Source organism: Podarcis liolepis (genome assembly GCF_965112155.1).
Source record: "Podarcis liolepis genome assembly, chromosome: 9".
Taxonomy (NCBI): Eukaryota; Metazoa; Chordata; class Lepidosauria; order Squamata; family Lacertidae; genus Podarcis; species Podarcis liolepis.
In genome coordinates, this window is record NC_139564.1 from 3,660,826 (window position 1) to 3,683,920 (window position 23,095).

General features: G+C 49.7%; 1 protein-coding gene across 2 annotated transcripts; it reads left to right on the forward strand.

Annotated features, from left to right (window-relative positions):
- Window positions 1-302: 302 nt before the first annotated feature.
- Window positions 303-21,092, forward strand: LOC310685779 (RING finger protein 145-like). 2 transcript variants are annotated; one of them, XM_083458695.1, is made up of 11 exons: window positions 303-949; window positions 1,003-1,236; window positions 3,526-3,634; window positions 5,342-5,433; window positions 5,910-6,145; window positions 8,848-9,026; window positions 10,338-10,478; window positions 12,395-12,577; window positions 14,462-14,609; window positions 17,961-18,317; window positions 19,564-21,092. In XM_083458695.1, the coding sequence occupies exons 2-11, from the start codon at window positions 1,065-1,067 to the stop codon at window positions 20,332-20,334; spliced, it is 2,388 nt and encodes a 795-aa protein (XP_083314821.1). In that variant the 5' UTR covers window positions 303-949; window positions 1,003-1,064; the 3' UTR covers window positions 20,335-21,092. The 2 variants fall into 2 exon arrangements, with proteins under 2 accessions (XP_083314821.1, XP_083314820.1); XM_083458694.1 differs by having other exon boundaries at window positions 704-1,236.
- The last annotated feature ends 2,003 nt before the right edge of the window (window positions 21,093-23,095 follow it).

Here is a 23,095-nt window from a genome sequence, read left to right on the forward strand (position 1 = left end):
TGTGCTACATTCCAGCAGTCCTTGCCCCGCACATGGCGGGGGTGAGTGGCACGGTGGAGAGACAAATGGGAACCGGAAATGACGCCTCTTCGGGGTCGGTCGAAGTTGCACTTCTTTGTACCCAACGGGGGAGGGGAAAAAAGCGGGCGCCCTCACCAAAGATGGCGGCGTCGCTTTCAGGCGCGCTCGCGTCCCTGGAACGCCACGTGGCTCCCGCGGGGCGGCATTGAAGGAAGGGCGAGCCCGGAGCCAAGATGGCGGCCGAGGCTTCACTAGGGGAGGGGCGGGGAGGGGGAAGGGGGCGGGGCTTGAGGGAAAGTGAAAGTACGGCGCTGGCAAGGTGGGGGGGCGTCGCTTGACCCGGAGAGGAGGATTTTTCTGCCCCCCCTCCTCGGTGGGGGAGGGTCCCCAGCCTTGAGGGGCCCCGCACCCCATTACTGGGGCTGCCCCCCGGAAGGAAACCCGACCCCCCGCGCCTTCTTTCGCAGCCCCCTCCCCAAGTCCTCACTCTTTTCCTCCCCCTCCCCTTTTATTTGAACCTGCCTCCCCCCCCCTCGAGAATTATTTGACCCTCCTAACTTTCCTTGAGGGGGGGAGAGGAGTCTTGCCCCCCCCCAACTCCTGTTTCTTCCCACCAAACCTGACGCCCCCCACCCCCTGGCCCCCTCCCCCATCTCGTTTTCTCCCCACCCCTTGAGCTTCCCCCCTCCCAACTCTTCTTAACACCCCCCCCCCAAAAAAGAGATTTGACCCCCTCCCTCCCTGCCCCCATTCCAGCTTCCCTCCTGCCTTCCTCTGCATCTCTTTTGGGGTTGCTGCCCCCTCTGATTTCGCCCCTCCCCTGAGACCACCCACCTGGAAGGAGGCCTGGGGGGGGAGATCCTTCTGGGGGGGGGGAGAGACACCCCCGCTGGACCGGTAAGGGAAGCCCTCGGGAGCAGAGCCTCAGGTCCCTGCTGGCTTTCTTTGGTTGGGGTGGGGAGGCAGAGAGAGGAGCCTCAGGTCCCTGCTGGAGTTGGGGGTGTTCTTTTCTTTGGGTGGGGGGTCCTTAACTCCGAGCTGCCATGCCCAGCCTGGAAGAGGTGGCCAACGTGGCGCTCCGCGTGCCCAGCATCGCCCTGCTGGACCTGCTCTACCGGTGGGATGTGCAGGCCTTTGCGGAGCTGCTGTTGCACCCGAGGAGGCCGGAGGGGACTTACCTGTGGCGGCATCACCTGTGGAACGCCTATTACGCAGGTGAGTGATGCAGGCCTGGGAGACGGGGTGAAGTCTCCGCAATGGTGGTTGCATCGCTCATGGTCTTGATGGTGCCTTGCTTGAGCATGTGCAGAGTGCCCAGCTCAGGATTCAGGCTTCTGGTGTCGACTTTGTTTTCTCAACAAAGCCCACCAACTTGAGCCAAAAAGATTACTTTGGTGGGGAGTTATTGAACCGATTACTGGCCATCTTCTGTGATTTTATGTACCGTTAGATGACCTCCATGTGCCAGTATGAACCTACAAGCCTAAGAGGCAGTGTGGTGTAGTGGTCAGTGTATTCGACCAGGACCTGGGAGACCTGGGTTCGAATCCCTTGGTGCCTTTCAGCCTAGCCTGCCTCACAGGGTGGTTGTGGGAATTTATGTTGTTTTGAGCTCCTTGGAGTAAAAGAGTGGCTTATAATTGCAATTATTATTATTCATAATAACACAACTGAGTTTCTGCAGATCAGGGGTTTTAGGGGGATAAAAGTCGCCTTGCCGATAGCAATGCTGAGGAACTGGATGTCAGAAACACGTGCCAAACTACTGCAAATAATCCATTGATTATACCAGTAAATCCCAGGCTGCTTTCTGCCCCGAGTTGTCAACATGTTGTGTTTAAAATCAAGCTTCTGGATTCTGCATCAAAGTAACTAAAATTTTCCCACTCACGCACACAAAGTTAAATTATGCAACCTGGAATAAGTTATGTAAACTGAGGACATTTTTGCATATGGGTGCTCCGGGATCTGTGTATATGCTCAAATGTTCATGCACACATACACAAAAAGTGGAATTATACATCCTGGAATAAATTATGTCCGCTGAAGAAATTGATGCCTGTAGCAGGTTATGAATTCTGGCTGCTCCAGAGGTCTGTCTGTCTGCTGGAATGTATTTGATCAGAGATAATTCAGTTCACGTTGCTAGCTGTTGTAAGTTTTTATTGCCAGAAATTTGGAAAGTAACAAATGTACCTTCGGCTTAAAAAAAAGAGTAATTAAACATTGGGGATGTGGCAGTGATCAAAAATCATTACTTACAGTGGTGCCCCGCAAGACGAATGCCTCGCAAGATGGAAAACTTGCTAGACGAAAGAGTTTTCCGTTTTGGAGGTGCTTCGCAAAACGAATCTCCTATGGGCTTGCTTCGCAAGACGAAAATGTCTTGCGAGTTCCTGCAGGGTTTCCCCCCCCCTTTTCTAAGCCGCTAAGCCGCTTATCAGCTGATCCGATAAGCCAATAAGCCGCTAATCCGCTAATCCGTCAATGGGCTTGCTTCGCAAGACGAAAAAACCGCTAGACGAAGAGAATCACAGAACGGATTCTTTTCGTCTTGCGAGGCACCACTGTATATAGAAAGCAATGAGAAAATGATAATCTGTTACGCGTCTTAATAAATGGTATATAGGTTTATGATACTACGGAACAATCTAGGGCTGGCCTGTGGATTTGAAAACATGTTTGCAGATGTGGAAAAAATGGTGTGTTGCAATTTTGACTGGATTAATGTTCTGCTGAGACTGACATTTTTCGCTCTATAATCATTGCAAAGTTATGTGTACACAGTTCTTTCTGCCTCTTCTACCCAGTGGGACCTTTGCGGACAATCTCAATCCCCTGGCCTTTCTAAGTCCCCATCAGCCAGTATTTTAAGTTTCCTCTGCTTGTTGCCGCACGTTTTCTGCTGTCATAAGCAGTTAGAAATTAGCCAGGCGCCGGGTCCATTTTGCAACTGGCAGAGACCCAATTGTGACCACTGGGAGATCTCTGGGTCCTAGGTTGGCAACTGGCAGAAGTAGAATGTCACTTGGAACAGGATCTGAAATATTCCCTTGGAGCATGAATTTGTTTTATTTTTAAAATGTGTTGTAAACCGTTTTGGTATATAAATATAAAGCAGCAACAACAAGAACAAACTTTGGGGGGTTGGGGTATGATGCTGAGAAATCCCATTGTGGTGACCGTAACCTAGGTTTAAGGTGCCATTTGGCGATTCGATTATTTATCTGAGTTTTCAACATTTTTTCTCAGTCAGAAAATAATTAAGATTCATTGGCATGCCGAGTTCTTTGCTTGCTGCCATGTTCTATGTTTTTCAGTTGCAATCATGGCCAGGCAGAATATTCACAGGTTTGGAGAGGGGTTCAGACAAGTGTTTGGCACAACAGCCTGACCCTTGTACCTTTGACGGAAGGCAGCTAAGGGCTTTTCTGCAAAACTAAACAGGTGGACGTAAGAGTGTTTAAAATGTTGGCTTTTCTCTCCTCTTCCTCATTGTTTTAGGTCACTTGGTGTGTGTGGTGGTTTTGCTGCTCCCAGTCCGGACGCTTGTGAAGTTGTATCTCTACATCCTGACAGCGTTGCTGCTGTATGTCAGCCACCAGACAGCCCGGTAAGGATGCGGTTGCCTCCTTCTGTGAACTGGAAGCAGCAGATCATAGAGTTGACTTGCTAGAAAGGAAGGGTTGGAGGTCATGGGGGGCAGCAGCTGCTGTGGAGCAGACTCTGCTCTCAAAAAAAAAGTTCTTGGCAATGGCATTCTCAAAAGGAACTAGAAGCGCTGTACTCTCCTGGTCCTTTGCCTCTAAACTGCAGGAGCTGATGGATGGGTCCTTGCCATTTTTACATCTTTTGTGAGGTACAGCTACATTTTGGGGGGCTGCTAGGAGCAGGTCAGACTTTCCAGTGGTGCTTTCCACCTGCCAAGGCCTATGTCAAATCTTGGAAGTACAGTGGTACCTCGGGTTACAGACGCTTCAGGTTAAAGACTCCACTAACCCAGAAATAGTACCTCGAGTTAAGAACTTTCCTTCAGGATGCAAATAGAAATCGTACGATGGCAGCAGCGGGAGGCCCCATTAGCTAAAGTGGTACCTCAGGTTAAGAACAGTTTCAGGTTAAGAACAGGCCTCCAGAATGAATTAAGTTCTTAACCCGAGGTACCACTATATGTTTCTGAGCACAGTTCAGAGTGTTGGTGCTGACCATTAAAGCCCTAAACGGCCTTGGCCCAGTATACCTGAAGGAGCGTCTCCACCTCCATCATTCAGCCCGGACACTGAGGTCCAGCTCCGAGGGCCTTCTGGTGGTTCCCTCCCTGCGAGAAGTGAGGTTACAGGGAACCAGGCAGAGGGCCTTCTCAGTAGTGGCACCCACCCTCCCATCAGATGTCAAGGAAGTCAACAACTATCTGACTTCTAGGAGACATCTGAAGGCAGCTCTGTATAGGGACGTTTTTAATGTTTGGTGTTTTATTGTGCTTTTTATTTTATTTTGCTGGAAGCCTCCCAGAGGGTGGCTGGGTCAGGAAAAATCATGGTGGGCCTCTGGGACTAATATCCTTGCAGGAGTGTACGTATCCCTGGCTCCCAAAGGAAGGGTTTGAAATTCCGCATTGAGAGAAACTGAATTCTGCAACCTGTCTAAATTACGCAAAGAGAGCCCTCACTTAGGTCTGTTTTTGCATACCGTTGGGCTTCTGTTGTTCATTGGGAAAGCAAAGAAAGAGGCTAGACTCTGAAGCCCCCGCCCCAAGCAGTGGTCACACTGCAGTCCTAAAGACTTGAAACTTGCTTTTAAGTAAAAATGGGAGACTCAAGAAGCTGAGTCCTGTGCTAGGTTCCCGTTTCTGTAATCACGTAGTTCAGTTGCAGAATCGCAGGGTGCTCTTAGCTCTGGGCACTGGGAGCAGCAGAAAAATGCAGCCACTGTGCTGGCTGGAAAATGGAGCCTCGTTGCCAGCTTGCCAAAAATTGAGTAATGCTTCTGACATTGGCGACAAAATGCGTTGTAGTTGCTAATTCCTGGCCTGGACTATGACAGCCTTTGCCACTGGCAGCTCAGATCCAGCTCAGATACCTAGGCCCACACTTGGCCGGCCATCTCTGCTGTTGGTGGGAGTTGAAACAAGCCCAGAGTTTGCAAAATTGAAGGAACATCATGTGTGAATGGGGCCTTGGTTGCTGGAGAAAGAGAGGGCAGGGGAACTGTCATAGGAAGAGGTACCAAGATTTCTTTTATTAAGCAACGGAGAGCTAGTTCCTCCTTGGGCTTGCGTCTTGCATGGCCTTACAAACCATCTTCCCGGCTCCCATTCTAGAGACTACATCCGCCACGAGATGGAGCGGGATTTCCACGGCGCCGTGTACAATGACCCCGTGGCTCTTAGCCACTTCGCCACAGCACTCACAGGTGAGGAACCATAGCTGTCAACTTTCAGATTTGCAAATAAACGATCAGCAGCCTCGGAAATAAGGAATCAGCAGCCTCACCTGTCCCAGGGACAGTCTTTGGGATATCTAACAATCCGGGATAGCAGCGGGAAACGGCGCTGCGATAAGGGAATTTCCCGCAAAAAAAGGGAAGGTTGCCAGCTTGTTCCTTCTCTTCCACTGCTCTTTGATCTGCTTATATGCAGAAAAGGGGGCACTTTTTTTAACCCAAGGGCCACGTTTCCGACTGGGCAGCCTTCCAGGGGCCAGGTGGGTGGGGCCAGGGGCAAAAGTGGGCGGGGCATTGGATGTGCATTTTACCGTTGTGCTGTGGTCTGGTTTCTACATCCAGACAAGGACGTTATCAGAGTTACCAGCTCCTTTGCTCCTTGCCCTGCCTTCCTGCATTTGGGATACCCATCTGACCCCCTACTTCTCTCCTCCTGTCCTGCCCAGGTCAAGTCATCGTTGCCACCCTCTGCGCCCTCCTGCTGAAGACCAAGCGAGTGTGGCTCTTTGGGGCTCCTCTCCTCCCTCTGGCTGCCCGCCTGTGCTGCCTCCCGCTTCGGGCCTTGCCCACCGTGAACAGCGTCGCCACAGCTCTCACCACGATGGAGGCTCTTTACGTCGTGGCTTCCTGCCTGGTGGTTCCTCTCCAATGGGCAACGGTTGCCTGCCGGGAGGTTGCTCAGGTGATGAGAGAGGTCCAAGGGGATCGCTCCTTCGAATGGTAGCGGTTTCTGGTTGGCAGCTGCTCCCTGCCAGCTGGTCCTTGTGCATACCCATCCTCCATAGTTCAGTCGTAAGGAAGCTTAGAATTCATAAGAACCCCAGACCTTTGGGTCCAGCTAGCTCATAGAATTGCAGAATGAGAATCGTCCGGTCCAGCTCCCTGCAGTGAAGGAACTGTCTTTGAAATACAATACAGTGGTGCCTCACAAGACGAAAAGAATCCGTTCTGTGATTCTCTTCGTCTAGCGTTTTTTTCGTCTTGCGAAGCAAGCCCATTGGCGGATTAGCGCTATTAGCGGCTTTTAGCGGCTTATCTGCTTTTCGGATCAGCTGATAAGCGGCTTAGCGGCTTAGAAAAGGGGGGGGGGAGGAAAAAAAACCAGCAGGAACTTGCAAGACATTGTCGTCTTGCGAAGCAAGCCCATAGGAAATTCGTTTTGCGAAGCACCTCCAAAACGGAAAACTCTTTCGTCTAGCGAGTTTTCCGTCTTGCGAGGCATTTGTCTTGCGGGGCACCACTGTACTCAATATTGATCCAGAGCAGAACTCTAACGTATAGTTAGAGTAAAAACTTAAACACGTTGCAGGATTCCCAAAAAATAGACCAGAGGCAACATTTCATCTAGCAGAGCTTTACTGCTACTGAAGGCAAATGAACTTAACGGCCACAAATCCAATACATTCAGGATTGGCACTGCCCATAAGAAATCCAGTTGCAGCAGACTTAACTTAAACTTACAATAACTTATAATTAAAACTTACCACTATGTACAAAACACCACACCAAAAGGAAAGAGATAAAGAGAGTGAAACCCACGCTCCTTCTAGCCTTACTTTTATAGTTAGCATGATCTTGACAGAAAGAAAAAAGAGAACCAGTTGAAGCCAGCTGTACTCAGCTTCTCTGAAGGTATAACCCAAACATCATGAACCTTCTGCTTGTTTCTTTCAAGCACAGAAGCTTCCAAAAGCTTCCAGAGCCCTCTTGAACTCAGTAGAATAGGAAAGGTTTCTACACATCAGATCAATACTTTCTGCACTAAGAAATGCAAACTGACAGGAACCTCAGCTAAAGCATCCCTGACAGTTGCTTTAAAACCACCTTAAAATCCTGCAAGGAAGGAGAGTCCACTGCTTCCCAAGGGAGACTGCTCCACCACCAAACAGCTCTTAGTGTCAGAAAGGAATTGCAAGCAAGCACCCAAGTCTTCCAGTGAGCTCTTGCTTGGAGTCCCAATCCAATGCTCCAGGATCCTGCAGAATTGCATGAGCATCTGGCTCGAATGCTAGCGAAAAGGTGTGTGAGGTCCTGATTTGGAATTCTGCATAGACAGGAAGGGTTGCCACCCTCTGCGCCCTCCTGCTGAACACCCCAGAGGACAGGATTACACTTCAAAACGACCTTGACAGATTAGAGAACTGCACCAAAACAAACAAGATGAATTTTAACAGGGAGAAATGTAAAGTATTGCACTTGGGCAAAAAAAATGAGAGGCACAAATACAAGATGGGTGACACCTGGCTTGAGAGCAGTACATGTGAAAAGGATCCAGGAATCTTGGTTGACCACAAACTTGACATGAGCCAACAGTGTGACGCGGCAGCTAAAAAAGCCAATGCAATTCTGGGCTGCCTCAATAGGACTATAGCATCTAGATCAAGGGAAGTAATAGTGCCACTGTATTCTGCTCTGGTCAGACCTCACCTGGAGTACTGTGTCCAGTTCTGGGCACCACAGTTCAAGAAGGACACTGACAAACTGGAACGTGTCCAGAGGAGGGCAACCAAAATGGTCAAAGGCCTGGAAACGATGCCTTATGAGGAACGGCTAAGGGAGCTGGGCATGTTTAGCCTGGAGAAGAGGAGGTTAAGGGGTGATATGATAGCTATGTTCAAATATATAAAAGGATGTCACATAGAGGAGGGAGAAAGGTTGTTTTCTGCTGCTCCAGAGAAGCGGACACGGAGCAATGGATCCAAACTACAAGAAAGAAGATTCCACCTAAACATTAGGAAGAACTTCCTGACAGTAAGAGCTGTTTGACAGTGGAATTTGCTGCCAAGGAGTGTGGTGGAGTCTCCTACTTTGGAGGTCTTTAAGCAGAGGCTTGACAACCATATGTCAGGAGTGCTCTGATGGGGTTTCCTGCTTGGCAGGGGGTTGGACTCGATGGCCCTTGGGGTCTCTTCCAACTCTATGATTCTATGGTTCCTCTTAAGGAAAGGACGTCCAACTCACAAGAGACTGAGATCTACTCACGGGGGGGGGGGGAGAAATGGCAGCGAACTACCCCTTTTTTTAGGGGTTCAGGTCAAAGTTGTTGAGCTTTTTTTAGGGGGGATATCAAAGTGGTTGACCTTTTATGGGAGGGGCAGGTCTAAAATGTTGAGCTTTCTTTAGGGGGGAAAGGGAAAAGTCGCTCACCAAAACATTGATCAGGGGAAAAAACAGCCTCACGGCGCAAACTCCGTCTTCCGATCTAGCGATCCTGTGTGAATGGAGGACAGGGCCAGATCCTCTTTTTTCACCGCAAAGGAAAAAGATCCCACGATCAACTCAAACATCCCCGGGGTCCACCAGTTGATCGCAGTCGACCGGTTGGACATCCCTGCTCTAAGTCTAATTCGCGGTTCTCTTTGGCCTCCCCTTTTTTGTCCCCAGGTGCTGGAGGTGTATCGCCTGGTGGCGCTGGCGATGTCCCTTTGGGGGCAGCTGGCTGTCCCGCTCTTGTTCCTGGTCTTCTGGCTGGCGCTGTTCACTCTGCAGATCTGTGCCCTGGTTTCTTCCTCCTCTGGCAACCCTTTGCCCCAGCAAGGCTTGGTCTTCATCTTCCTCAGCAGGTAGGAAGGTGGTGCGTCGGGGAGGGGAAGTGAGCAGCAACTTCCCACAGAGTCATCAAATTGTTGGAAGGGATACCCAAGGGTCATCCAGCCCAACCCCTTGCAACGCAGGGATCATAGCCAAGGCAGCCCCGGCAGATGGTCCCCCAACCTCTTGAGAACCTCCAGAGAAGGAGTGTCCACCACCTTCCAAGGGGAGTCCATTCCACTGTCCGACAGCTCTTGTCGTCAGAAAGTTCTTCCTAATTTTTATTGCGAATCTCCTTCCTTGTCATTCAAATCCACTGGTTTGGGTTCTGCGGCAGAAAACAAGCTTGTTCCATCCCCCATGGGAAAAGCCCTTCCGATGGGGCCAGGGCCTTTTCAGTACTGGCCCCGACTTGGTGGAATGCTCTGTCACAAGAGACCAGGGCCCTGCAGGGCTTGACATCTTTCCGCAAGACAGAGCTGTTCCGCCTGACCTTTGGTTTGGACTCAGTCTCACCCTTATGTTTCCCTCCCCTTATGGTTTTGATCTATGGGCTACTATGAAAATGAGTCTGAATTTTAAATTTGTATTTTAACCCGTATTTTAAATAATTGTTTTTTTTCCCTTTCTTTTCTCTCCCCCCCTTATGTTTTTATTGTAATTTTACTAGTGTTAGCTGCCCTGAGCCCGGCTCTGGCCAGGGAGGGCGTGGTATAAATAAATTATTATTATTATTATTATTATTATTATTATTATTATTAAGTTGGCTTCCAACCTTTGACATGGCATACTCCCTGGCGCGCTTGGCCCCTCGGCTATGCCCATTGCTGCGTTGAGCCATGAGGAATGGAAAGGGCTCTTGGAACATGCCAACATTTTGTCCACATTGGGCAAAAAGGCCCCTGCATTGCAGGGGGTTGGACTAGATGACCCTCAGGGTTCCCTTACAGCTCTACAGTTCTATTATTCTGTGTCTTTCTTCTTCTTCACTGTGAGAACAGGGTGCTGGACCAGATAACTTGATTATTACCATTGTTTATCAAATTTATATTCACCCTAAGATCGCTGAGCCATTGGCGCAGGCCAGACAGGCCCCTAGAATCCTAATAACTTCCCGCAGTGCAGGATTTCCTGTCTTGTGGCAGAGTGATAGCCCCTAGCTTGAAAGCAAGTGTGATGCTTAAAGGATAAATCTTTGGCAGTGGCCTCCTGAGTCTCAGCGGCTGGAGAAGGGCTTTTCCCTCCATCTCCCTGTTTGGCCACTCTAGGAAACAGGGTACTGGGCTCGACGGCCTCTGCTTTGTCTGATCCTGGAGGCTTCTTAACGTTTTCCCTCTCCATAGTGTGGCCGAATGTTGCAGCACCCCGTACTCCCTCATTGGGCTCACCTTCACTGTCTCCTACCTGGCCCTGGGCCTCCTCAAACTCTGCAAGTTCTACCTGGCAGGTTACAGCGCTTTCCAGGACGGCAACGTGATGCACAGGTGAGAGAGCTTGAAAGAACAGCTGCCTAGACCATGGGTAGGCAAATAAGGTCCGAGGGCCGGATCCAGCCTGATCGCTTTCTAAATCCGGCCCGCGGACAGTCCGGGAATCAGCATGTTTCTACATGAGTAGAATGTGTCCTTTTATTTAAAAGGCATCTCTGGGTTATTTGTGGGGCATAGGAATTCGTGTGGTTTTTTTTGTTTGCTTGTTTTCAAAATATAGTACGCCCCCCCCACAAGGTCTGAGGGACAGTGGACCAGCCCCCTGCTAAAAAAGTTTGCTGACCCCTGAACTAAACCATTCAGTATTCCATTACTACATCCATCAAAACATATTTGCACCGTTGAATGTATCTTAATGCTGCCCACGTTTGCAAGTGCACACAATTTTCTCCCATAACATTTTCCAATCTTATTTAAACGAACATTCTTCTTGTTCTCTTATTCTGTATGTTAAGTCTGCAAGCGGCACGTATTCCGTCATCTTAAGCTGCCATTCTTCTTTAGTTGGGACCTTGTTTTCCATTTGGGGGCTAACAAAACACGGGCCGCAGTAGCGGCATACATAAATAACCTTTTTGGACACCTGGGAATTACTGTCTGGATCATCCCCAAGAAAAGAGGAATGTTTCTTGCCTGGCCCCTAAAAATATGTAATGGACCTCCCTGGGGAGAGTGTTCCACAACCAGGGAGCCACCAAAAGTCTTGCTGTTGTTTAGTCATGTCCGACTCTTCGTGACCCCCTGGACCAGAGCACGCCAGGCACTCCTGTCTTCCACTGCCTCCCGCAGTTTGGTCAAACTCATGCTGGTAGCTTCGAGAACACTGTCCCACCATCTCATCCTCTGTCGTCCCCTTCTCCTTGTGCCCTCCATCTTTCCCAGCATCAAGGGTCTTTTCCAGGGAGTCTTCTCTTCTCATGAGGTGGCCAAAATACTGGCGCCTCAGCTTCAGGATCTGTCCTTCCAGTGAGCACTCAGGGCTGATTTCCTTCAGAATGGATTGGTTTGATCTTCTTGCAGTCCATGGGACTCTCAAGAGTCTCCTCCAGCACCAGAATTCAAAAGCATCAATTCTTCAGCGATCAGCCTTCTTTATGGTCCAGCTCTCACTTCCATACATCACTACTGGGAAAACCATGGCCTTTACTATACGGACCTTTGTTGGCAAGGTGATGTCTCTGCTTTTTAAGATGTTGTCTAGGTTTGCCATCGCCTTTCTCCCAAGGAGCAAGCGTCTTTTAATTTCATGACTGCTGTCACCATCTGCAGTGATCATGGAGCCCAAGAAAGTAAAATCTCTCACTGCCTCCATTTCTTCCCCTTCTATTTGCCAGGAGGTGATGGGCCCAGTGGCCATCTTCGTTTTTTTGATGTTGAGCTTCAGACCATATTTTGCACTCTCCTCTTTCACCCTCATTAAAAGGTTCTTTAATTCCTCCTCACTTTCTGCCATCAAGGTTGTGTCATCTGCATATCTGAGGTTGTTGATATTTCTTCTGGCGATCTTAATTCCGGCTTGGGATTCATCCAGCCCAGCCTTTTGCATGATGAATTCTGCATATAAGTTAAATAAGCAGGGAGACAATATACTTGTCGTACTCCTTTCCCAATTTTGAACCAATCAGTTGTTCCATATCCAGTTCTAACTGTAGCTTCTTCTCCCACATAGAGATTTCTCAGGAGACAGATGAGGTGATCAGGCACTCCCATTTCTTTAAGACAGAAAGTCAAAAAGTCCCCAAATTTATCTAGAACAAGAGAGCATTTTTTTAAAAAAGCCACTACCCGCTAAGTCTAGAGAGGTGCACTGGCCAGTGGCGATTTTCTCTCCCCATCCTTTTTTTTTTCCTGAACCACCCCACGCGGGTAAAAATCCAATATACAGGTGCCTACTTTTCCCCTTGTTTCAGGGGTGTGACGGAGGGTGTGACCTTGCTGCTCCTTGCCCTCCAAACCGGCCTGCTTGGGTTGCAGCTCCTGGAAAGAACGTTCCTTCTCAGCATCATCCTCTTCATCGTGGTGACGTCCACCCTGCAGTCCATGATCGAAATAGCCGACCCCATTGTGTTGGGCCTGGGGGCGACGCGGAACAGGTGACAGTGCTTTCTCCTTTGTGCGGACGCACGGGAACAGGGGGCGCGATCCGTGTCCTCATGGTTATAAATGTGCGTAGCCTGGAGGGGGTGGGGTGGTCATTCCCTGCACGCAAGCAAGCCCAGCCTCACTGTCGAGGGGCGCTCAGAAAGGAGCCGCCAACATTTTGGGGCCGATGCAGAAGCTTGAGGAGGTGCCGTGGGCGCCAGTCACAAAATGGCGGCCACAGTAGAGGGGGCGTGGCCTAACACAAAGTGGCCGCCACAACTTAGAGAGCGAGAATAGGGAGTGGCAATTGCTGGCTGGGCCTGACAGCAGCTGTAGTCCAAAAGATCTGGGGGGCACCAGTTTGGGGAAGGCAGGTCTGGAAGGATGTACAGCCTGGCCCATATTCTCAATGGGGCTGGATATCCCCCTTTCTTTCTCAAATAGCAGTTCCCACACATCATGTAACGTGTGTGTATATAAGGGGGGACACCTGAATATATATGTATTTTTAATTGTCATATAGCAGTATGTGTCATTTCAAGGGTGAAGCTTGGTTTTTGCAAATTTCTTCAGTGAGTGGGCTTAAAAATACACTTTTGGCTATGCAGATTTAGCATGGTAAGTCTACGTTTGATGAAAAAGCACATAAACTGCTTTGAGAAAACCAAAGGATTTTAATTTTGCCTTCTGAAAATGTCAGGTAACGCTAAATAACAAGAACAACAATAATAATGTATGTCCTTGGCATCATTTTTAAATTGTTTCTGTGCAACTTTACACATCTTTTATGTACCAAGCGAAACTGAATTATATATGGTAAATTTAGCCAAAATACCTTTCGAATTCCCAAGTCATGTTACGACTTTTTAGCACCCCTCATCATTTTGGCGAATTTGAAAGTTGAAAACTTCAGCAAGCCCTATTCACACAGTCTTCATAAGAAGCTGACTGATGCAGAGTCACACCATTGGCTCATCTACCTCAGTACTGCCTGTTCTGACTGGCAGAAGCTCTCCAGGGTTTCAGGAATGAGTTTTTCTACAGCACTACCTCAGAGATGCTGACTGTTGTTGAACCTGGGACTGTGTTCTGGATCTTGGAGATTTAAATAGGAAGCTGCCTTCTGCTGAGCCAGGCCCCTGGTCCATAGCTGTCAACTTTCCCCTTTTCTTGCGAGGAATCCTATTTGGAATAAGGGAATTTCCCTTAAAAAAAGGGAAACATTGACAGCTATGCCCTTGTCCATCCAAGCTCCGTATCTGAGGCCGTAGCTGATAGGGATGGACTTTGCAGCAGCCTTCGTGGGCCTCTCAAACTGTCCCTCCATCTCATAGAATCGCAGGACCATAGAGTTGGAAGGGACATCTAGTGTCATCTAGTCCAACCCCCTGCCATTTAGGAATCTGTTGGCCAGCATGGGACTCAAAGGCCTGGAAACGATGCCTTATGAGGAACGGTTAAGGGAGCTGGGCATGTTTAGCCTGGAGAAGAGGAGGTTAAGGGGTGATATGATAGCCATGTTCAAATATATAAAAGGATGTCACATAGAGGAGGGAGAAAGGTTGTTTTCTGCTGCTCCAGAGAAGCGGACACGGAGCAATGGACCCAAACTACAAGAAAGAAGATTCCACCTAAACATTAGGAAGAACTTCCTGACAGTAAGAGCTGTTTGACAGTGGAATTTGCTGCCCAGGAGTGTGGTGGAGTCTCCTACTTTGGAGGTCTTTAAGCAGAGGCTTGACAACCATATGTCAGGAGTGCTCTGGTGGTGTTTCCTGCTTGGCAGGGGGTTGGACTCGATGGCCCTTGTGGTCTCTTCCAACTCTATGATTCAAACCCACGACCCTAACAGCCTCGTGCTCCGCCCACTGAGCTTTCCAGCTGTGTTGTTTCAGGAGTTTCTGGAAGCACTTCCGGGGAATCAGCATGTGCCTCTTCCTCCTGGTCTTCCCGGGCTTCATGGCGTACAAGATCGCTCACTTCTTCCAGATGGACTTCTGGCTCCTGATCCTCGTCTCCAGCTGCATGCTGACCTCCCTGCAGGTACACTTGCCCCTTTTTTGCCCGTAGCCGGAGCGGGTTTATTTCTGGGACGCCTTTCCCACGAGGGCATCTGTGCTCACAGCGGTTTCCCTTTAAAAATTACTGCGTCCAAATCCCGTGTAGAACAGTAATGGCGGCTGGCATCTGTCTGTCTGGGGAGACCACAAAGGAGTGCGCCTTTTGGGGGTGAAGTCAAAGTGTTGGAGAATTACAGCGCCTGCTGTGGCTGTAGAGACTGACTCAGGAGAGGCATGTTCCCTTGCAACTGGGGCAGATAAAGGCGTCTGGTTCCGGTCCTGCAGATTGTGATCCACGCGAAAGTCACCTCCGGACTTGATTATCGTAACTCGCTCTATGTGGGGCTGCCCTTGAGACTGACCCAGAAACTCCAGTGGGTGCAGAATGCTGCGGCGAGACTCCTTACGGGATCACATTCACCCGGTGCTAGACCAGCTGCACTGGCTCCCGGTGGAGTACAGGATCAGGTTCAAGGTGCTGGTTTTAACCTTTAAAGTCCTATACGGCCTAGGACCCTCGTACCTACGGGACCACCTCTCCTGGTATGTCTCATGGAGGACCTTACAGTCTTCAAACAAAAACATCTTGGAGGTCCCAGGCCACAGGGAGGTTAGGCTGGCCTCAACCAGAGCCAGGGCTTTTTTGGCCGTGGCCCCGATCTGGTGGAACGCTCTGTCACAAGAGACCAGGGCCTTGTGGGACTTGACATCTTTCCGCAAGGCCTGCAAGACAGAGCTGTTCCACCAGGCCTTTGGCCAAGGCACAGTCTGACCCCCTCCTTTGATAATCCTCACAGAACTCCAGCCCAATGGTTGCCGTGTATTTGATTTTGAATTGATTTTAAAATGAATTGATTTTAGAATGCTGTGTTACTTTTATTGTTGTTAGCCACTCTGAGCCTCTGAGGGTGGAATATAAATTAATTTATTATTATTATTATTATTATTATTATTATTATTATTATTATTATTGCAAATCTTCTCTCTGTGCTGCTCTCAGCAGTTATTCCTCCTCTGGTCACTGCTGTGGATTAAGCTTTCATGGGGTGGTGGGTGGTTGATGGAGAGCATAATAATAAAATAATCATGATAACAGTCCCAGTCCCCTTCCACACTTAACAGGCCATACATAGGTGCCAATTCTAGTGGGGGCATCTAGGGCCCCCACAAATCTTTTGGGTGGGTGCTCAGAACCCACAATGCGGGAATCCAAAGGGACTTCTGGTTCCTATAGGAAGTCGCATCGGAACCCCGATGCGAGTTCCCAGACAACGTCCAAGGCCCTGCGAAGCCTTGGAAGCGCCACCACGCCGCCAGCGTCACGTTACGTCATGGGTGTCAGTATGCCTTTGAGCCGATGCCAACGACTGGGCTCAACAACTGGTTCTGCCCCGAATGGTCTAGGTGAACTGGAGCACTTCCAGAGACCTTCCACTCCTGGAAAGCAGGTCTAAGCGCACTGGACCCACAACTGTCCATTGTGGGCACCGAACTCAGCAGAGTATGAACAACACAGAAGAAAGCTGTGAAGCATAACTTCCTTTATTTCTAACAGCTACTGCAAACTAAAACTAAAGAGCTACTGGCTTGCATGAGTGTTACTCAGACTCCACACAGAGTCAGGCAGGAGCGGAAGAAGCAAAGAGCAGTTTGTGCCCCCTCCTTTCTGAAAACATCATATCAGGAAATTCTCGCAGTGGGAGGGGGTGAAAATATCCACATTGGGTACCATTGGGCACCCATAACCCGGGGCCCCTGAGGCCATAGATTAATTAATGGCCAAACAGGAATGTTTTTGCCTGGGCTCTAAAGACACATAATGGTGGTGTCAGGAGAGCGTCATTATCCCTCTGTATAGAGACAGTATACCGTATTTTTTGCTCTATAAGACTCACTTTTTCCCTCCTAAAAAGTAAGGGGAAATGTGTCTGCGTCTTATGGAGTGAATGCAGGCTGCGCAGCTATCCCAGAAGCCAGAACAGCAAGAGGGATTGCTGCTTTCACTGTGCAGCAATCCCTCTTGCTGTTCTGGTTTCTGAGATTCAGAATATTTATATTTCTTGTTTTCCTCCTCCAAAAACTAGGTGCGTCTTGTGGTCTGGTGCGTCTTATAGAGCGAAAAATACGGTACCTCTGCTTTCCAGGTGCTGGGAAGAATTGGAGGGCTTTCTCCATTGAGCCCTGATGATGAGCTTGCTAGTGCATCCCAAGTGGAATAAGAATAAAAGAAAATTATTACAAATTAGTTTGGAGATGGTACAGTGGTGCCTCGCAAGACGAAAAGAATCCGTTCTGTGATTCTCTTGGTCTAGCGGTTTTTTCGTCTTGCGAAGCAAGCCCATTGACGGCTTATCGGATTAGCGCTATTAGCGGCTATTAGCGGCTTATCGGATCAGCTGATAAGCGGCTTAGCGGCTTAGAAAAAGGGGGGAGGGGGAAAAAACCGCAGGAACTCGCAAGACATTTTCGTCTTGCGAAGCAAGCCCATAGGAGATTCGTTTTGCGAAGCACCTCCAAAACGGAAAACTCTTTCGTCTAGCGAGTTTTCTGTCTTGCGAGGCATTCGTCTTGCGGGTCACCACTGTATTTAGCACCAGTCAGATTAAATGAAATAAACAAGGAATATTTGGTGTTATGTTGGAAGGGATGCCAGGAAATGGGATTATGTTCACATGTGGTGGGAGTGTAAATATGTACAATTTTTTTGGCAAAGGGCATTTAAGGAGATAATTAGATATCGCTGGGTTAAAGCTGACCAAAAGTCCAGAGGTAGCACTATTATCAATTTACGATGGGGTGGAAGGTTCACAGGCTATGAAGGACTTGCTCACAAATTGATTGACAGCTGCATGAATTATTATAGCTAGGAAGTGGAAGGGGCAAGGTGAATAAAGAATGGAAGAATGGTATAAAGAGGTGTGGAATATAGGTATTAATGATACATTAACATGTGCCATTAAGGTAAGACAGGGAATATGCAGGAGAAATGATTTTGAGGAGATATGGAAGGTGTTTGTAGAAGCTGTACTGTTAAAACGGAAAGGGGTCAAACCATTGCAAGAAGTGTTGAAATTTTGGGAGGTTGGTTAGTTACAATGGAATGGTCTTGGTGGCACATTTTTATTCTTATTTATTTATGATTTTTACGTCGTCAAAATAAAATTAAAAAATGAAATGAAATGAAATGAAATAATAGAATGGTGCATAGGCATTGCAGCTAGTAGCCATCAGTTGCTGGCCAATGGGCTCTGGGCTTGATCCAGTCTGGACCTCTGGGGCCTTCAGCTTTGGCTGGAGAAACCAATGGTTCTCCTCCTCCTCCTCCTCCTTTCAGGTGATGGGGACCCTATTCATCTACACCCTCTTCATGATCGAGCTCTTCCAGGACACCCCGATGGAGAAGATGGACGAGATTGTCTACTACATCAATGCCGTCAGCCGCGTCCTGGAGTTCCTGGTGGCCGTCTGCGTGGTAGCCTACGGGACCTGGGAGTCCATCTTTGGCGAGTGGAGCTGGCTGGGGGCCTCCGTCATCATCATCCACTGCTACTTCAACGTCTGGCTGAGGGCCCACTCCGGGTGGAAGAGCTTCCTGCTCCGCCGAGAGGCCGCCAAGAAGATCAGCTTGCTGCCAAGGGCCACCAGCAGACAACTCTTGGACCACAATGACGTCTGCGCCATTTGCTTCCAGGTGAATGTCAGGGAGCCGCAACCCCCCACAGTTCCCTCCTCTGGACCGTCTGTCCCCTCGTGCCCTTGTTCACTTTTAGTTTGGGGGACTGGCTTGGGTTAGGGCCTCAATCTAGAGTCAATACTGGACCAGTTTGGGGAGCCCTGCGTTAGGCTATCCCCACTAACTTGTGGGTAGCCCAACACGGTTTCCTCCATAGCAGGGTATAGTCCAATGTGGCCCTCGAGTCCTTTTTTGGTGGCCCTCAACAACATTTGATGCCCACCAGCCCTCGCGCTGCCTTCCCAAAGCTGGGTAAACGAGACGCTAAGCTTTGGGAAGGAGGGATAAGGCTCTGGCAGAGTCTTCCCTCCTCCTCCTCAAAGCCTATATTAGGCTTCAGGGAATCCAGTGCCTCCCATGATGGCAGCCAAGAAGCAGATAAAGAAGAGTTCTTACCAAGTATTGTATTCAATACTCACACAGAGAGAACATAGAAATGCCATCTCTTTTGGGTAACGGCATTGCTCTGAGTAAAGTCCCACCCCCTCCGTCTCTCCTATTACAGTGGTACCTCTGGTTGCGAACGGGATCCGTTCCGGAGGCCCATTCGCAGCATGAAAAGAACACAACCCGCGTCTGTTCATGACGCCGTTTCGCGCAGCTGCGCATGCGCGAGCGGCGATACCCGGAAGTAACCCTTTCTGGTACTTCCGTGTCTCCGCGGGATGTATCCTGAAAGAACGTAGCATGAAGCGGACGTAACATGAGGTATGACTGTATACGTCATCCCTGCGTCAGCTGATCTGAGCTTCTGCCTCTGAGCTTCCTGTTCTACTACCTTCAATGCACGCCGGGTCCTTGGGGGGGGTCTGTCTGCTGTCTCTGCCCTAGTGCTGCTTCTCCCTTCTACAGTCTCTGAACTATGACCTTCTGCAAACCACTGTTGTAAAACTGTACTGTCCTCCTCTTCCCAGAAAGGTTCAGAAAGGGTGGGCGGTGGTCCCCACCATTCCTCCTTAGTCCAGTCCCTGACAGCCTAGTTTTTCCAGCTTTGGAAGGGGATGGAAGGACTCTAGGCTGAGGATTACCTGTTCCACTTTGGCAGCGGGTCTCCAGCAAGTTTTCCAATATACCACCTGTTCTATTTTAACCGGTGATGCCAAGGAAGTTCTGCATGCTGAGCAGGTGCTCTACCTCAGGGCCGCGCTGCCCGTTGCCCCTCCAGGCACTTCCCCGCTAACCGCTTCATTCTGCCCCCTTTCAGGAGATGACCCTGGCCGTCATCGTGCCATGCAGCCACTTCTTCCACGACGGCTGCCTGCGCAAGTGGTTCTTCGTGCAGGACACATGCCCCCTCTGCCACCAGCAGGTCAGGCTCGAGGATCGCGCTCAACAGGCAGAGCCCGCGGCAGGGAGGGAGGAGGCTTCCGGGAGCACAGAGCCCGCTGTTCTCGACCGCGTGGTGCGCCCCGGTGGGGACAGGACTGCGGAGGCCGACGAAGCTGGTGGGACGGAACAACAAAGCACCCTCTCCGGACACTCAGCTGGGGAAGGCCAGCAGACGTTCGACAGCTCGGGAGAGGTGGGGGAGAGCGTTCCCGGATATTACGCACCCCAGAGGGACCTGGGCCTGCCCACCTTCACAGGAAACGGCAGCCAAGTGCTGGATCTCCCCATTCCCGAAGTGCCTCCAGGGGACTGGCGCTGCAGCTCAGGAGAGCCTATGGCCCCAGAGCGGGATGTTCCTGGGTGCGTCTCTCTGGGAAGAGAGCCTGACTTAGCCAGCAAACCGGGAAAGGGCTGTCCTCAGCTCTCAGTTGCTCCGGGAGTCCCAGCTGAGGGTCGCCTGGAGGGGGAGCCCCCAAGCCCAGTGGCAGCCTCCCCAGTTGCACCAGCAGAGGACACAGTGGAGATCTCAGCCAGGAAGCTCCCAAAGCAAGGTGACGCCAGAGGGGAGAGCCTAGGCCCGTCGGTCCATTTCGACAGCAAAGCTGAGCTCGGTCCTGGTCTTTCCACCGCCTTCTCCCCTCCCTAGCTCTTTGCGCTCACGTGCCATTTCCCTTTTCCATAGCCTGGGAATCCGATGCGCCGAACAGCTTCTCCTACACCCAGGGAAGCAGGCCGCCCCAGCCGAGTTAGAGCAAGCACAGTCTGCGCTGCATCTAGCAAAGAGCGCTTTATCTGGAGCCGGGGAGACTCAAATTCCCCCTCTCCTCCCAGAAGTGCTGAAGGACTTCTACTCTGCAGGCTAGACCTTCTATACCAGCAAGGCGACGCAGTACGTCTTATTCTTCTAACCAGAAGCGCAAGGGTCTTGCCCCAAACACCGGCCACTGCCGTAGTTTAAAAGTTTCAGCGCTGGCCGCAACACGGAGACACGACCCGGCAGAATGGCAGATTCGGAGACGGATGCTCTATTCCAAGATGGCGGCAGCCTCATTCCAAAATGGCTGCAGGGTCTCCGTGTCTGCCTCCCTACCTATGCGTCCCACCTGCTGCCTGCCTATAATCTCTGGCAAGTGTGTGAAACGGGGAAGGTTTGGACTTCTGCCCAAGCGACGGGTCCTTGCAGGTTTTCCCCCGGGTCGGCTTAGAACGTTTGATGAGCCAGGGAGCCCCTTCCGGGGATCTGGGCCACCAGCAAACCTTTGTGGCTTTGGTGTCCTGTCCCGTCATTGACCGTTTTATTTTTATTTTTTGCGTAGAGGTGATTACAGCGCGGGGCAGGTGAATCAAACAGCTGTGGACAGCGGGAGACCTTTGCTTGCAAGTTAAATAAACAAATCAAATGGATGGCGTGAGCTGGTTGTGTGCAGTTCTGCAAAAGAAAGGGGGGACAGCAAGAAACAGCCCCTCACCGCCACAGAGTAATTGCTAATAATAATATTATTTGCACCACCACCACCCCATCCGACTGGATTTCCGGTCTAGGGGAAATGGGTCAGAGTGAGGCAGCTGAAGGACAGCGGCAGAGATGTGCTTGCAGTCTCTGATATACCTGCATCATACCTGCCCAATCTTAGAAGCAAAATGATGCTTCCTTAATAATATAATAATAATTTTATTATTTATATGCCACCCATCTGGCTGGGTTGCCGCAGCCACTCTGGGCAGCTTCCAGCAGATATAAGAACACAATAAAACATCAAACATTAAAAAAATTCCCTATACAGGGAAAGTCAGATAGTTGTTTATTTCCTTGGCATCTGAAGGGAGGGTGTTCCACAGGGTGGGCGCCACCACCAAGAAGGCCCTCTGCCTGGTTCCCTGTAGCTTCACTTCCCACAGTAGGGGAACTGCCAGAAGGCCCTTTGAGCTGGACCTCAGTGCCCGGGCTGAACAATGGGCGTGAAGACGCTCCTTTAGGTCTACTGGACCGAGGCTGTTTAGGGCTTTAAAGGTCAGCACCAACACTTTGAATTGTGCTCGGAAATGTCCTGGGAGCCAGTGTAGATCCTTTAAGTCCTGGCGGCCACTCCCAGTCACCAGTCTAGCTGCCGCATCCTGGATTAGTTGTAGTTTCCGGGTCACCTTCAAAGGTAGCCCCACGTAGAGCACATTGCAGTAAACCAAGCGAGAGATAACCAGAGCATGCACCACTCTGGCGAGACAGTCCGCAGGCAGGGAGGGTCTCATCCTGCGTACCAGATGGAGCTGGGAGACATCTGCCCTGGACACAGAATTAACCTGCGCCTCCATGGACAGCTGTGAGCTGCTGGTAGAAAATGAAATTTGGGAAGGGGGCAGAACGACCCCTCCACAAACAAATAGGTAGAAACAAGATTGTTTCTCTGCTGTTTCTTTCACTCCCTAAAAAAAATTCCTCTATTATTGTGATGCATTTGTATCACAAGGTTTTATTTAAGGAAGACACAGAGCCCCGAGGGAATACAATTAAATGTCAAGCCCCTAAGCATGCTTAATTTTTCAAAGCTCTAGGGGTTTGATAGCACAGTTGTAAGTTCTAGATGCTGGGAAGGGGGTTGTCAAAGGTGATTCTGGAGCCTCAGCAAGTTCTGTTTAGATGAGGGATGGAGAGCATCATCTAATATTGTTGGACTACAGCTACCATCATCCATGACCTTTGGCTATGCTGGCTGGGCCTGATGGGACTTTGAAGGGGGCACAGTTTCCCCATTCCTTGAGCCCATCGAGCTTCCAAGTTTGGGAGGTCGCCTCCCCTATTCTCCTGCCTGTAACCATCATAGAAGATTGCCAGTTTAAGTGCTTCTTCGAAACTGGCCGAGAAAGCAAGGACAGAGCTTCCTGAGGCAACCTGTGTCCTTGCAGGTATCAAGTGTTTCTGCCCTTCTTAAAATTAAAATCTGTGTTCTGCTAAGAGCCAGGCACACACCTGAATTCTGCAACATCAAGAAAACATGTTTCATTCTTACGAATTTGCATTCATCTGTTCCGGTTTGGTTAGTTAAGAGGAGGGATGTTGTCCTGTCCTTTGGCTTCTGAGGTCTGCCAGGTTTCAAAGTCAATCTTCACAGCCTTATGCATTGCAAACGTACTTTTTTTAAAAAAAATAAATGAAAATGTCCTAAGATTCCTGTAATAATAATAATAATTTATTACTTATACCTCCGCCCATCTGGCCGGGCCTCCTCAGCCACTCTGAGCAGCTTCCAACAAAATATTAAAAATACAATAAAGCATCAGACATTAAAAACTTCCCTAAACAGGGCTGCCTTCAGGTGTCTTCTAAAAGTCAGAAAGTTGTTTATTTCTTTGTGGAACACCCTCCCATCAGATGTCAAAGAAACAAACAACTTTCTGACTTTTAGAAAGTC

What these genes read in the sequence shown, in the direction of transcription:
- LOC310685779 (XM_083458695.1), top strand. Translation starts at nt 1,065, where the DNA reads ATGCCCAGCCTGGAAGAGGTGGCCAACGTGGCGCTCCGCGTGCCCAGC. An exon ending in GTCTTCATCTTCCTCAGCAG is followed by an intron (nt 9,027 to 10,337) that starts GTAGGAAGGTGG and finishes CCCTCTCCATAG; the next exon opens with TGTGGCCGAATGTTGCAGCA. An exon ending in GCATGCTGACCTCCCTGCAG is followed by an intron (nt 14,610 to 17,960) that starts GTACACTTGCCC and finishes TCCTCCTTTCAG; the next exon opens with GTGATGGGGACCCTATTCAT.